Source organism: Blastomyces gilchristii, assembly GCF_000003855.2.
Source record: "Blastomyces gilchristii SLH14081 genomic scaffold supercont1.2, whole genome shotgun sequence".
Taxonomy (NCBI): Eukaryota; Fungi; Ascomycota; class Eurotiomycetes; order Onygenales; family Ajellomycetaceae; genus Blastomyces; species Blastomyces gilchristii.
Window position 1 is genome coordinate 1508571 of NW_003101681.1, and position 14279 is coordinate 1522849.

At 45.8% G+C, this 14279-nt stretch overlaps 5 protein-coding genes across 5 annotated transcripts; 2 read left to right on the forward strand and 3 right to left on the reverse strand.

The window, feature by feature from the left end:
• Positions 1-2: 2 nt before the first annotated feature.
• On the reverse strand, positions 3-299 carry BDBG_16271 (uncharacterized protein; the record flags this gene model as incomplete). Its single annotated transcript, XM_031724260.1, has 2 exons — positions 280-299; positions 3-214 (listed from the first exon to the last, which is right to left on the reverse strand). The coding sequence occupies exon 2, from the start codon at positions 198-200 to the stop codon at positions 3-5; it is 198 nt and encodes a 65-aa protein (XP_031576220.1). The 5' UTR covers positions 201-214; positions 280-299.
• A 3308-nt stretch (positions 300-3607) lies between these two features.
• On the forward strand, positions 3608-6914 carry BDBG_01059 (GATA-binding protein, other eukaryote; the record flags this gene model as incomplete). Its single annotated transcript, XM_002628105.2, has 3 exons — positions 3608-3993; positions 4082-4635; positions 4710-6914. The coding sequence occupies 3 exons, from the start codon at positions 3608-3610 to the stop codon at positions 5669-5671; spliced, it is 1902 nt and encodes a 633-aa protein (XP_002628151.1). The 3' UTR covers positions 5672-6914.
• Positions 6915-6940: 26 nt separating this feature from the next.
• BDBG_01060 (short-chain dehydrogenase/reductase) lies at positions 6941-8980 on the forward strand. Its single transcript, XM_031720169.1, has 3 exons — positions 6941-7982; positions 8126-8388; positions 8539-8980. Exons 1-3 carry the CDS (start codon positions 7399-7401, stop codon positions 8619-8621), a joined length of 930 nt encoding a protein of 309 aa, XP_031576221.1. The 5' UTR covers positions 6941-7398; the 3' UTR covers positions 8622-8980.
• A 426-nt stretch (positions 8981-9406) lies between these two features.
• Positions 9407-10810, reverse strand: BDBG_01061 (uncharacterized protein; the record flags this gene model as incomplete). Its single annotated transcript, XM_002628107.2, has 1 exon — positions 9407-10810. The coding sequence occupies one exon, from the start codon at positions 10808-10810 to the stop codon at positions 9407-9409; it is 1404 nt and encodes a 467-aa protein (XP_002628153.2).
• A 1536-nt stretch (positions 10811-12346) lies between these two features.
• BDBG_01062 (uncharacterized protein) lies at positions 12347-13545 on the reverse strand (the record flags this gene model as incomplete). The annotated part of the gene is made up of 2 exons (XM_002628108.1): positions 12347-13270; positions 13327-13545. The coding sequence occupies 2 exons, from the start codon at positions 13543-13545 to the stop codon at positions 12347-12349; spliced, it is 1143 nt and encodes a 380-aa protein (XP_002628154.1).
• Between the last annotated feature and the right edge of the window lie 734 nt (positions 13546-14279).

Here is a 14279-nt window from a genome sequence, read left to right on the forward strand (position 1 = left end):
CATCACTGCCCCATCAGTCTGTGCTCTTCCCCAGCACATTTTCCAGGACTGGCAGGTGTTTCAGGCTCCAGTTTGGCTCCCGGGCTGGAAAATGTACTCATGATCTCTTCACCTGTGGCACCAGTGCATACATCAAGAACAATAGTTCTTCTGAATTCATCATTGTTCAGAGGATTCTCTTCATCACTCTTCAAGACCATGATGATCAGTTGCTCTGCTGAAGACAGTCAGAAGGCAGAGCTTCAGAGACAAATCAAAAGAAAGAGAGAGCTGACTTACTCTGATAATCTTCTGACCTCAGTAACTTTACAAAGCTGCACAGATGTTGATCAGAGAAACTCACCAAGTCAGACAGAGAGTATAAGACTTTCAGTTCACACTCATTCAGTGCTGAATTGTGATTGCTATCAGAGAGAGAAGAGGTGATTTTCTGAGATGATAATCAATCAGCCTTCTGTGAAGATCTATCACTTGAGACTTCTCAGTGAGGCCTGGCGTCTGACGCGGTTAAGTCTGAAGAAAACATTGTATCTAGACTGGCCGCCGGGACCATGAATTTCATGTTTGGTCCCATTTGGTCTGATCCCATACATTTCTTGGCGTGAATCCCGCTGGGACTGGCTATCAAAAAAACATGTAAAGTGACTATATATCAGATCTTAAAATGAAACCATGACTTGAAAAAAATGAGAAAGTGGTCTCATTTGGTCCCATTTAGTCCCATTCTTGGTATAAAGTTACTATTTTTAGACATTTTAAGGTTTTTTTTAGACTATTTTTAATTTTTTAAAAAGTAACACTTTTTGATAATGCTCAAATGAGATTTAAAGTCATTTAAAGCAATAAAAATAATTTAAATTGAGAAGTAGAAATCATGGTCTCATTTGGAAAATGTGACAAGAGTAGACAGTAAGTTTCACTGAGACAATATGAAACTACTATCTAATGTTAAAACTGTGTAATGGGATCAGTCAAATTGATAATAAGACTATCAAAAAATCTGATCCTGGTCTCAGACATGGTCACATGATCAGTCTAATTATATCTTTAATCAGCAGATCTCTCAGCAGATCTTCACTTGAATGAAGAGTGTCTATCTTGAATCACACTGATGATATGAGTGCTGAACAACTCTATATTATTATAGTCAGTGAAACTGTGACTGCTCATGTCAATTATCTTCATAATATTCAAATGTTTCAGCTCAGTATTAAACTTGTTCAACAGAGTGTTCAATACTCAAACTCTGATCTGACTATTAAGATCACTGAGAGTATCTCTACAGAAGAGAAGAGAAGATCAAAGAGATGAATAAGTAAACAGTGATTCAGAGATAATGAATTATGCTGAGAGTATAGAAGTAAGCTGAGAAAGATAGTGTTCATGAATAGAGAGTCTGATAAGAAAAGACTTGAAAGACTTGAGAGAAAGTGAGTAGTACAGAATAATGAGATTCATATTCACAGCTATAAATTGAGTATAAGAAATGTAAATACTGTAGAGAATGTATGAAAGAAGCAGAATAAAAAAAAAGAATGAAGATTTGAAGATTGATTTAAGCTGTATAAGTCAGAGCATTCAAATATTTTTAATAGAATACACATAATGTCACATTACAGTGTTTTTTACATGAAGAAGTTGAGTTTTCTATAATAAATAGAGTATATTAATGAATGTATAGGTTGTAATAAATGTAGAGAAGAGTATAAAGAATGTAAATATAGTAGAGAACATCTGTAAAGAAAGAATGAAGATTAATATCAGAGTTATAAAGACTGCAGAGCCTGTTCATGAATTTGATGAAATGCACATGATATCATGTGAGATCACATTACAGGGCATTTTACTCAGAAAAGTTGGTTTTTCTATAATATATACTCCGTAGAGAGATAATAATAATATCATGTAATGTACTGTACGTACATATACATGTACAGTACAATACCTTGGTAACTTTACTCTTCGGACGGGTTTTCCTAAGCCAACCAATTATGATGCGTGGTTTACGGATTTATAATTTTTCTCTGTCGCGCTAGTCCGCATCAAACAGGTAACTAAAGTGAAAAAGGAACAGGTGGGGGGCGGACATTTTCTCACGCATTATTTATTCCCTGGCCTGGTCAAAGACTCATCTTCAAGGTCCAACCAAGTTGTGGGGATTTCTCCCGACATTCAGAAGCATTCTCTTCTTCGCGGCTGGGAATAGCCTCTTTGGGGGAGAAAGGGTGCGGTGACAAGTAAGTCTCAATCAAGTTATTCTATTCAATGCTAACCAGAAGTGATTTCAGACCAAAAACGAAAAGGAAAAGGACGACGGGTAAATGCGATCCATGGAGCGGGCCAACCTCACGGTTCTGGAGGAAAAGGGAGAGAGAAGCTTCAAACTCTGGGGAATGACGGCGGAAGATTAATTAAAAAAGAAGAAGAAGAACAAGAAGAAGAAGAAGAGCCTTGGAGGGTTTCGGGACGCTAGAGGTTGAATAGCCTCAGCTAACCCAGCCGGCGCAGATCGCATGGCCCAATGAGAACAGCGCGAATTATAATCAAGGGCCTTTGGTTCTTGGTTCCTGGGTATCTTATCAGAAATTCCGGCCGCGCGAGTTTGGAAGCTTCGCGCAGGCATTTATTTATGGGCGGATTGGTTCCATCAAAGCAGATATAACTTAGGTAGATAGGTAGAATATAATTTATTGAAGGTCATAGCTGAAAAGGATAGTTACCCGTATATTGGTCGCAGTATCAAGCCCCCCACAGCTCGTTTGGCCCGGTAACAGGCCGTGTCAACTCCTTTTTTTTTTTTTATCTCCAAGCAAGAGAGCATGGAATGTAATCGGTGTATCTGAGCCACGGCCAAAAAAAAATAAAGATCTCAGCTCCCAAACCATCTCTTTTCCTCCTCCTCCTCCTCCTCCTCTTCTTCTTCTCCTTCTTCCACCTTCGTCAGCCCCCCACTCACTCTCTTGTATTCTTCGTGCCAGCTAGCTCGCGATATCCCTCCTTGCTGGTGGCTCACCCTTCTCTCTCCTCTCTCCCTCTCGTCGATCTTGCCACTTCTCCTCCCCTGACAAATCTCAACAAAGACCAAAACTGCCCCGTAAAATCTCTTCGACAGGAACCTCACCGGAAAAAGCAGCTAGCTATATGAGATCGTTATCTCCGAGCCGTTCCTTTGTTCTGCGATCAGCTCCAAGTTCGGTGTGTGGCGGAGTCTCTTTGTATAATCTAATCTGATCTTTGATCAGTCTGCTCTGGACTTGGATTGTGAGGAACAACATCTGCTGTGCTGTCCCCAGTCATCGAGAAGCTGCAGACCGTTGTGGACAGCCATCCTGCAAACTTACAGCACAGATATTATTGGCATAGCTATATATCTCGTTTCCCTGTGTCGACATCGCTCCTCTGTCTCTATCCTCCTCAGCGCCACGAACCGACTCCTTTGTCTCGTCTTGGTGCCCCTGCCCAAGACGCTCCTCGTTTCCCGGCATCTCGAGAAGTACTCAATTAGACCGTCTCAATTTTGCCTTTCTCCTCGAAACTCGTTTATCTGACTACGAAGTCGTACTTCCGAAGAAACACGGACCGTGTACAGTAACTGTTACCCACAGGAATGACGGGGCTTTTGGCTTGCAGGCCGCATACAGAGGATACGAGATCTCCTACCAAAAGCGCAGATATTCCCATGCGACAGCCGTCCGCAGAGGATTTGGATGCGGCACATCAGTTGGTATCCTCAGCACGAGGTGGACGAGATAATACCATAAACTTCCATTCAGACAGGCAAGAAACAGCGGGCAGTGCGTTAGATAACATCCAAGAGGATGCGGCTGGGAAGATGGATTCACAGTTACAAAATGGACACCAAGCTCCTGTCGAACAGCGCCAGGATCAGGCACCAGCGGAATCTGGAGTCAATCCAATAGATCGTCCAGTGCCGTCAAAGCAATCCCCTAAACCGCAAAGTAAAGAGCCAGTTTTCACGGGGCATTCATGCAGGTTCGTCACCCCAAATTGCTAACATACGCTCTGGCTAATTCTATCTACTACCCTTAACACATATCGCTAACCACTTCATCCAATACAGTAACTGCGGTACGAAACGAACGCCATTATGGCGAAGGTCTCCGACTGGTGCTACGATTTGTAACGCCTGCGGTTTGTATCTCAAGGCGCGGAATACTGATCGCCCAACCCATCGTTCCCGCTCTTTGCTTAACCCGTATGGCTCTAATCCTGCGCAAAACGCCGACAAGTCGCGGAGTAGCACGTCCCCCACAAACGACGGAAACGATCCCCGGCAGGCAGATGCGTGGTCGAACTATGCCGTCAAAGAATGTACTCCTTCAGGATCATGCCCAGGTGGAGGAAGTTGCAATGGCACTGGCGGGGCAGAAGGGTGCGATGGATGTCCTGCTTACAACAACCGTGTTTACAAATCAGCTGCTCGAAGCGCTATGGCATTTCATATTCCGAGGACTTCGCCCCAGTCAAACCAAGGCGGTGGCAGTACGGATGGTGAAGCTGGTTCGTCGAATCCCGAGGGGATGACTCTGCATATTGCTTGCCAGAATTGTCAAACTACAGTAACTCCGCTATGGAGGCGCGACGAGAATGGCCATCCTATTTGCAATGCTTGCGGTGAGTATATATCCCGTTGAACGCATGGGACGGAATTTTTTTTTGGGACAAAAGTCTAATGATATGTGATACAGGGCTCTATCATAAACTCCATGGATCCTATAGACCACCAACCATGAAAAAATCAATTATCAAGAGAAGAAAACGTGTGGTTCCCGCCATGCGCGAGCATTCACCCACTGGTGCGACTCAATCCTCGAATGGCTCTGCATCTCCTGAAGCATCTCCCGCTACCCTTGCACACGGGCGTGATAGCCATCGTCAGTACCAAAACGTTGAACACGGCAACAGGCATCCGTCACCCCATGCCAGACCTTTATATCCACCTGCGTTTCATGCCCCGCCCCCAGCCGACTTCACAGGATATACCTCAAATCCCGTCTCCCTACCTCATCATCCTCCCCCCACTCCTCAGCAACTACGACCCTACGACAACAACGATGCCATAAACCCCGCTCGCCCATCTATGCCCGCACTACCCAATCCGAAGAAACGCCCCATCTCCGAATCATTCTTGGAAGACTCCCAACAGCAACAACAGCAACAACAACAACCCAACCAAACCCCCACTCACCTTCCCCCAATAAACCCACATGGCGCCCCTTCCTCCACCTCCGCAGCCAATAACCCAGTCCGTTTCAACTCCATCTCCTCACTCCTAAATCACCCAGACGAAGCAGCGGCGGCCGCGGCGGCAGCAAGCCACGATCACGATCGTGACGATAGCCGCCTGGACCCCGCTCTGTCAGCAGCTGTCACCTCTCGACCACAACAGCAAGATCATCACCAACAACAAAAACAACAACAGCCCGCCATTCCCCGCTCCCCTTCCCGCTTCAGCCCTTCTTTATCACCAGGATTGCCACCTGCTACTGCTACCGCTTCCACTGGCGCTGCACCTGTTAGTGGTGCGGGTGCAATGGACCTAGGGGACGAGAAAGCAGAGAGGCGGGCGCAGTTGCAGCGTGAGGCGGAAGATATGCGGGAGGCATTGAAAGCGAAGGAGAGGGAGTTGGCGGCGTTGGGAGGAGAATAGAGAGGTGCGGGTGGGTTGGAGATATCTCGTGTTTTTGTTAGGTGTATCTACTATTTGGTGGAGGCCGATGAATCGTCGCTGGTGTTGTTGCGTGGAGAGATTTCTGTGTTCTCTTTCTATTCCTTTACCTCATCTCTATTCCTCTTATGTTTTCCGTTTCCCCTCTCTATTTTACGCCTTTTCTCCATTTAGTATGGTGTTATTGTATTTTGCTTCACGTTTTATTTTCACCCTCAAGGGTGTTGGGCAGGTATGGAAAGGATGGGTTTAATTGTCTATATTAATGTTTATACCGGCTACCTACATGCGCAAGCTACATGAATTTTAATTACGTGGATTTTCTGAAGGCGGAGAGGAAAGGGATAGGACTTTTTCAATGGCTCAAACGCGAGTTCTTCCTTTTTTTATTCTCTCTCTTTTGTCGTTTTTCTTGCTCGCTTTTCTTAACTTATCGAATTTTTTCTCCGTCTTTTTATAATTACCTCAATTTTTTTAACGTCCTATCAATGTTTTATTTCCTCCTTTTTCTGAAGCTTTTAATCTCCTTCATTTCTATAGTAGCCATCCCCATTTTCATTGCTTGATTGAAACTACAGAAAGAAAAGGCTCAAGATGGAAAAGAAAAAAAAATGAGACCGAAACAAAAAAAAAGTTGCCATGTCGTTAGCCTTCTTTCTTCCCCCGCTTCACTTATACGCTTGATTTACGAAATGTCGTGATGAAATGGAGAGGTGGCTTTCGATTTGATAGGAACAATTGCTCTGTCTATCTATCATCTTTCCCCCCTCCCCTCCCCACTAGCCAACGCCAACGCTATCTATGTTATCCAGTAGCAGTACATGTATTCACAAGCATATACACGTATATATGAGTGAACTTTTCACTCCGACCTCATCAGGGAAGCCCGGAATGCAGGTACCTCAAAACAAGCTGCTCTCCCACTGTCTTCAATTCTTCTCTACACAGCAGCACCAGAGAGAGAGAGAGAGAGAGTATTGGGCAATCTCGAGAACTTGGATTCACGCTCCATACGATAGAGAGCTCAAGGGGTTGGTTACAGGTAGAAGAAGAATCATGGATGCCAAATCCTAAATGGACTATTTAGTTAACCCAGGGCTAGCATGTTAGAACATAATATCAGAAGTATGGAGAACACTGGCTACAATAAAATAGCGCTGTATCGGCGTGTAGTTGTCGCACTGAAGAAATTCAAAGGGCTGAGGATGTTCTTGGGAGGGGAGTCAGTTAAAGCTCAACCAACCTCGGTTGCCCCAATAAATAGGCAATCGTATATTGGAATCTGTACGCGCCCTGAGCAGTTTCCTGGTTTTTTTCAAGGTAGGGGAAATAATTATAAATAAATGCCCAATGGCGTTCGTTCCCCTTTGGACTTTCATACACTTCCTCCGCTTGTCTGTCTAAATAAATACGCTGTCGAAGTTGTGATTTGGCATTAGTTAGACAAGATCTATTTATTATGTTTCTTTTATATCAAACACCCAACGGCGAGCCAACGATACTAGTATTGAAGACGTTAAGGGATCTCAAACGCGACGAGAGCGCCCTACTCCTAGCTTAACTAGTTAACTGTTTACTACGCCTTGACCTCTTATTAAAATTCTTTCCCATCCCTCTAGTTAGTGCCACTAGACGCTGAGAAAGCGGTTCTTGCACATATGTAGCCTGCCCTGTCAGTACTGCCTAGTTACTCTTCCTCACTACTACCAATGGGTCCCTCCCGGCTTCTCTGGCAAGCTTTCTCCAACCCACCGCTCCCCACCGCTGATTTCACTGGTAAAACGGTGATCGTGACGGGTGCCAATGTCGGTCTTGGAAAGGAGGCAGTTAAGCATTTCGTTCGCCTAGGCGCTACAGTCATTGGAACGGCGCGGACGAGTATCAAAGCAGCAGCTGCCCTTGAAGAGATCAATGTAGAGACTGAAGGTCCCGGGCGTGCATTGATCTGGGAGCTGGAGTATGGTAGCTACGCATCTGTTCTAGGGTTCTATGGACGGGTATTGTCAGGGCTGGGGCGATTGGATGCAGTGGTGCTGAATGCGGGGGTTTCAAACCGCAACTATGAGCTCCTCGAGGGCGACGAGGCCTCGATCACGATAAACGTCATCAGCACATTGCTCCTTGCTATATCTTTACTCCCGAAACTCCGGCAGTCGGCCAAGTTATACAAGGTCACCCCTTATCTGACGGTGACAAGCTCCAAGATTCATTCCTGGGCAAAGTTCCCCGAGCGTGATGCTTCGGATATATTTGCAGCGCTCAATGATCCGCTTTCAACGACCATGCAGGAACGGTACGTGTGCTTGTATTTCATTTTGCTTTTCCCCCCTTGTTCATGGTAGAATTCCAAAATTATCGTCTCCTTCAATCAACAAAGACTTTTTTAATATGTATTAATGATGAGTTATGTAAATGCACGGCATATATCACATGTAGCTATCCTACGAGCAAACTACTCCAACTTCTCGCAATACGGGAGCTTGCTGCCCGGACTGCTTCCAGTATCCCTTCAGTTGTCATCAACCTGGTTAGCCCCGGACTCAATAGGACTTCCCTTACCCGCCAAACAACGGGCTTGGAAGCTGCTGTGCTGACGGCCATCCACGCCATGTTTGCCTGGGACCCAGAGGTAGGCTCCCGCATATTGGTGCATGCTACGACGGCAGGAAAGGAATCGCATGGAGTGCTGCTGGATAAATGTGAGGTTGGAAAGTAAGTTGTTTGGAGCGTGTGCCGCCCTCTCCTCTCCTCCCCCTTCTCTCTGCGGAACCCCCTGATTCTCTCACGAACTATGGATTGGCAATTGTTATCATGGGAATTGAAGGAAATGCTAACAATCCTATTTGCAGCAATATTTTGGCGCCTTGGATCGAAACTGACGAAGGTCAAAAAGTACAGAGCAAAGTTTGGTCTGAGCTGGAGAAGAAGCTAGAGGCAATTCGGCCTGGTATTCTTTCTGAGATCTGATCAGTTAACCAGGAGGGGACTTGGGTTGGGTTTGTATTGTATTAAAAGCCAAGACTTGTACTCCGCTTTTTAAATTAGTATTATTTGCATACTATCCCAAGGTCAATGTAAGAATAGACGCCTAAATTGGGTTTATGTCATATTACAATATTATTTTAGGTCAGAAACTCAAGAAAACCTCAAATGAAAATTTGTGGGACAATAAGGTATTAAAATGCCAGATACATGTAGTAGGAAACAAGACAGCTTCTTTATTCAAATTCAAGGAGGGAGAGCCATTGTCAAACTTGTTAAGCAATCTTTAGATTGGATACTAGCGTGTCTCACTCCTCTCGCTGTCTGACATCGAGCAACTTGTAACGAAGCTGGCCGTCACTCACCAAAGTGCCCGTAGAAGAAGTGGAAGTTGACATCCGTCGAAGTTGGTAGATGCAAAAGTATTTTCGAACCTTCCTCAGGAGATAGCCTCTTGCTCGCTGGACACTGATTCGGATTTAAGAACGGCTAAGTGGATCGCGAGGTAAGGGATTTATGGGAACTTCACCCAAGCAAACCGCTCAGAAGCAGTTCTTAATATTTAATCCACCCCTTTGCTTCCGTCACCACCGGCACCCGGGGGATTAGTGGCGCTTTTCGTATATTATTTATACTTCGTATATTGTCTTTGTTGTTGATTCGTGGAGAATGCGAAAGCCAACCCGCTGCAAAGTCAAAAGCTAACGGTTCTGAAAGAACGCCCGGATGTACTCACTAGAGAGGGTCAGCGGGTTCGGAATACTTTCCACAGGAGGCGTCCGATGTATCCTCAGCAACATGTACACGGTTTATGATATAATTCCAATCTGCCGCCATTTTCATAGCACGCTCCCGTTCTGCGCGGACTTGTGACGCCGAGAAGACCGTGGCCCCTTTGGTCTTTTTATTTCCTGATGGGCGTACCGGCCCGATGGTCATGGAAAGGCTCTCCATAGCCTTTTCTTCATCCTCCATGTCCCGTAGCCGCTTCCGGATCTTCCTTGCAATATCACAGGCCAGCTGCCCTTGCGGAACAGAATAATCCTCTCCCTGGAGCTGCCTATACAAGCTCCTAAGCGCTTTCGTATATGTCCACATTTGATAGTTTTCCGTGTCGATTTTACGGCGGTCGAACCAGAGATCCGTTAATGACTGTATTACGAGGCTGAGAAACCTGAGTAGTTTCCAGTCATCCCCGTGAATGAGAAGTGGGATGATGGAAGAGTCGTGATAAAGGTGCTTTTTAATGTCGTCGAATTTTCCAGTTTTTACCATGGGCAGGATGTTCATATGCTTTAGATCCTTGCATGTTGCGAATTCGTGTATGGTTTGAATCACATTGCTGCGACTGAGCCCGATCCGGTCCCAAGCTCGATAGATAGCTAAGTGCGTTGGATTTTCCTGATGACACTGTACGCCATTGAAAACACATCGGTAGGAGGCGTCGTCTTCCAATTGAAGTTTCCTCCAAATCTCAGCCCAGTATGACTGCTCCGCTGTCCCAATTCCTGGCTCCGGTCGTATAGAAAGCTCCGCGAAAAGATCTGCGTATCTGGCATAAAATGTGGCTTTTTGAAGCGTGATCAACCTATCTTGCAGGATTTGGTCATCAGATGAACAAGCCACTTGCAGACAAGGGGTATTATGGAGCGATCGATCGTATTTCCGCAATGTTGCACGCCATATGTCTTTGACGCCTGTCAACTCCCCGTCCTCTTGCTCAAGATCGAGCAGTCGGGCGCAGGTGTCTTTGTAAATCTGTAGCGCTCGGGTTCCGATTGGGGATGGCTTCCTCTGCGAGTTTCGCAGAATGCCATCTACATACATGAGCCTATCCTTAAGATTCTCAACCGTGTAATTTTGGACTGGTGGTGGCGGAGAAGGTACGTCTTCCACAGGGTACTGGTCGGCATTGCCAAGCAAGGTGACTATGTCGTAATGTTTCTGAATCCTTGCCTCTTGGGGCTGTTCTGTGAATGTCTGGGAAAAGGACATACTGTCGCGAAATCGATAGCGAAATTTCCTGATTTTGGACGAAGATATCCTGCTCAAAGTCGAATGAGATCTTTTGAGCGACTTATCGGCGTTATCGTCGGGGGCAGACTGCAATAATAATAACCTATTAAATACGCCAGTCATCCGGAAGGCCAGTTCACGGTGATCTGCACGTTATATATTGAAGTCCTAAGGCGCTATACAGACGGATGGCCTATCGCTAATCAAAACATATGCGGGATAAATGGCGTACGAATTCGTTGGTAGCCTCAGAGGCGGTGAGAAATTATATCCTCGCATCCCAATACTATCCACAGGGAGATATGCATAGGAGAAAGCAGCTGAAGAGGACGATGACTTGCAGACGGATTCATCCCAACAAAGGCCGAGGGGCATTCTAGAAGTTAACTAGGCAGCCAACAGCGGGTACTATCATGAATTTCTTCGGGCCACTGCAAGCCCAAATAACTTGAGAGACCGGAAGCGAAGCTGCTGCGGCGCAGCTGGAATCATTCTTGTCATATCTTGGCTCATGACACGCTGTGAATGCCAACCGTAGTTGAGGGGTCGTGGCAAGCCGTAACGAGTGACGGTGGTTGCTGATCGTGAGAGAGACTCGTTGACGTTGGCTGTGATTAATCGGAAGTATTCCATGGAACGGCAATAGATTCCATTCCGCGCCAAATATGTAGCAAGGCGGTCACCGGCTAATTGGCCAGAAATGATGCATAGAAATTTGGGTGTACAGAGAATCTGCCGGTTCAAGTTCAGCCCCATTCCGCCTTTTAATGCGAAGTACACTGTTGAAATCGGGGGGCCGGCGTGTAGAGATGTCACCGGATAACTGCATGCTATTATTTTTAAGAACTCCGCCCGCGTCCCAAGCGTAAGCGGGGAATGACAGGCTTCTTGTCTAGCGAGTTTGTCGTGGTTCGGGGATAGAATGCGGAGCTTGAACGCGGACTAGAGCTATTTAATATGGTTCTACTCAGCCGCTGCAGCCGAGATGGGAGGAACGCATGCAGCTGCAGATGGAAGGCGGAATCCATATATATATGCAAAATTATTAAATATTTCTGGAAGATTCCTTCGGGAAGAAATAATTGCATAGCTTGTGGAAACGCTTTGGGAAGTATTTTTTAAAATGGATAGGATTTTGGCCGCCAAGTTACCACAAATGTGTAAATTCCACCGCTGAGCCCCAGGTCGCTCTGTACGGGCGAAAGAAAATCCAGATCGGTGAACGTGCAGGAAAACTTTTCGCAAAACAATAGATGTTGACCGTCTCTTAGTAAACGCCCCTCTCTGAGAATGGGTACACGCGCCATTTGGCCCCAGCGCCTGGCTAACTACTAAATGATCATGGAATCCGCTGCTTGAATAAATAGAGAGGGACCGGGGATCTGGACTTGCAGCGCAGATATACAGAAAGAAACGACATTTTGGGAAGAATATATATGTGATATGTCAGCCGCCAGCTGATGACCCTTTTCCACCCCAGTCTCATCTTCATTCTGGATACGTTATGAGGCCGCGCGCGGGTTCATGGGATTGTTTGGGGCAGTCTTGGTCTTCACCGGTGGTCGCGTCCACTACTTTCTTCCCCCGATGATAGAATTTAACTGTGAGCAGTACCTTTGATTTGATAAGTACATCGCTGCTTTTCGAATATTGGGCGTCTCAGCTGGTCTCTGCCTTGCTGTATGGTGCGTCGCCTGCGTCATCTGCCACCATGCATTGCTGAAGGGGGGACCTTCTAAACGGCCGGCGTTCTAGTCTTTCCTTCGACTTTGGCTCAGAATGTTTATTGGCCTGATCGAGGTATTCATCACGGGTAAACGCGAAATGGACGCTTAACCACCCGTTAAGCGGAATTCCTGTCTCACTAGCATAGGAATGCAGATCTGAGGAGTCAACGATCGGCTCTTGAAAGTCAGGGTCGGGAGCATCATGCTGCCATGTACCAACTGGCGTGTACAACTGGAACGCTTGACCGGTGACGGCCTTGAACAACCTGTGTCCAGAAAAGGTCAAGTCTTCCCAGCGACCGCGATAGAGGATGGGATCCACGAATTTCATTGCTTGCCAAAGTGTTACTGCTTGCCGCATTAAGTGCTCCGAATATAAGGGCTTTGGCGGAGAGACGATGACAAATAACGATATTTCTGGAGAAGTGTAGCTGCGTTCCATCATGGCGTCCCCAAGCCAGTTGAAGTGGTGGATGTTGGGATAGTTCCTTATCAAGTCAATTTGTCGCGCCATTTCCTTTGCCGCTTCGGAAGACACCAATTTCAATGGGGATTTAGCTGGAGCCAACGCTAGATACTGTGGCATGTTGTCCAAATGTATTTCAATATCTTGCAATCTGCTGCCCTCCTGTAGCGTCTCGGTGTCCAAGGGATCGTTCAACGAGGCAGGTGGGCCTGAAGGATTTGAATGCTCCAGTGAGTCTACCACAAAGAACATTGAAGCATTTTTATGATCCTCCTCTTCTTGCTCAGTAGACTGCTCGACCTCATCCACCCAGTTAAAAGTTTCCGGCTTGAGTAGACTTAAAATATCGTCTGAAGTAGCCGCCCCGACATATTTGGTTCGCTCTTGAGACTGCACGGAGCCCCTAAGTTTTTCCCTACGGAAATTTTTTCTTTCTCTGGGCGAACCCTCAATATCACTGGGCCCAGGAACACTTGAAGCGGATGCTCTGGAAAAACATCCAGACGACGGACTGCAAATAGTCCAAGTTCATATTGGCTCTGGTCCTCGCAGTAATTATCAACTATTGGTGGTAAATGCTCAATATCAAACAATTCATCAACATCTGTTGGCTTGTTAGAGTCATTTTGAAAATGTTGAATTTTTGAACTGAGCCCAAATGGCATGACTATGAGGAATTCGGTTCGTAGAAGATCGTACCAAATATTAGTAAAGGGGGAATGAAAATGATGAAGCTGTGATGGTAAAAGGGGATGTTTAAGGTGCAGGAGGTTATTCATCAACTTCCACCATACACTGAGGAATGTATAGAGCGTAGAGGGAGCGTGGAGTGAAACTTCGAGCTCGTTCCACTAATAGAACGAAACATATCTTTGCATTGTGAGTGATTTCCAATGGGCAATGAAACAACTCCAAAAATAAAACAAAGCATACAATGGAAAATGGAAAATGACTTTGCCACAAGTCAGCAAAGTAAAAGAAATAGAATGTTTAGAGACAGAAATAGGATCCCTAGCAATGCAGAGCAGAGTAGAAGAAAAGCTACTTCTTGTAAGTAGCATATAAACATCGGTGGCAGAGCATTTTCACAAAAAAGCGAGGGCGGATTCCACGAACTCGTGGATTTAGCGAGAATATTCTGCAAGATGAACATAATAGGAGGAACCTTCAGCTCTAGAGACCAGCGAAGGCGAGGCGGGAGGCTTAGCAAACCTATTATACTTCGGCCTATCACTATACATTGTGTTATATCCTCCTGCTTGGATGGCTCTTCTTATTAGTATCTCAAAAACCCAACTGCCAAGTGGCAAACCTGATTGGGAAACAATGTGAAATGGTGCGGTAACAATCAATTCGTTTCTGTATCTAACCGATGGGCGGAAGAGCTATAAGAGAGAGC

Coding starts and splice junctions, on each gene's coding strand:
- BDBG_01060 (XM_031720169.1), top strand. CDS start 7,399: ATGGGTCCCTCCCGGCTTCTCTGGCAAGCTTTCTCCAACCCACCGCTC. Junction 7,983..8,125: donor TCAACGACCATGCAGGAACG/GTACGTGTGCTT, acceptor TATCACATGTAG/CTATCCTACGAGCAAACTAC. Junction 8,389..8,538: donor TGGAGTGCTGCTGGATAAAT/GTGAGGTTGGAA, acceptor TCCTATTTGCAG/CAATATTTTGGCGCCTTGGA.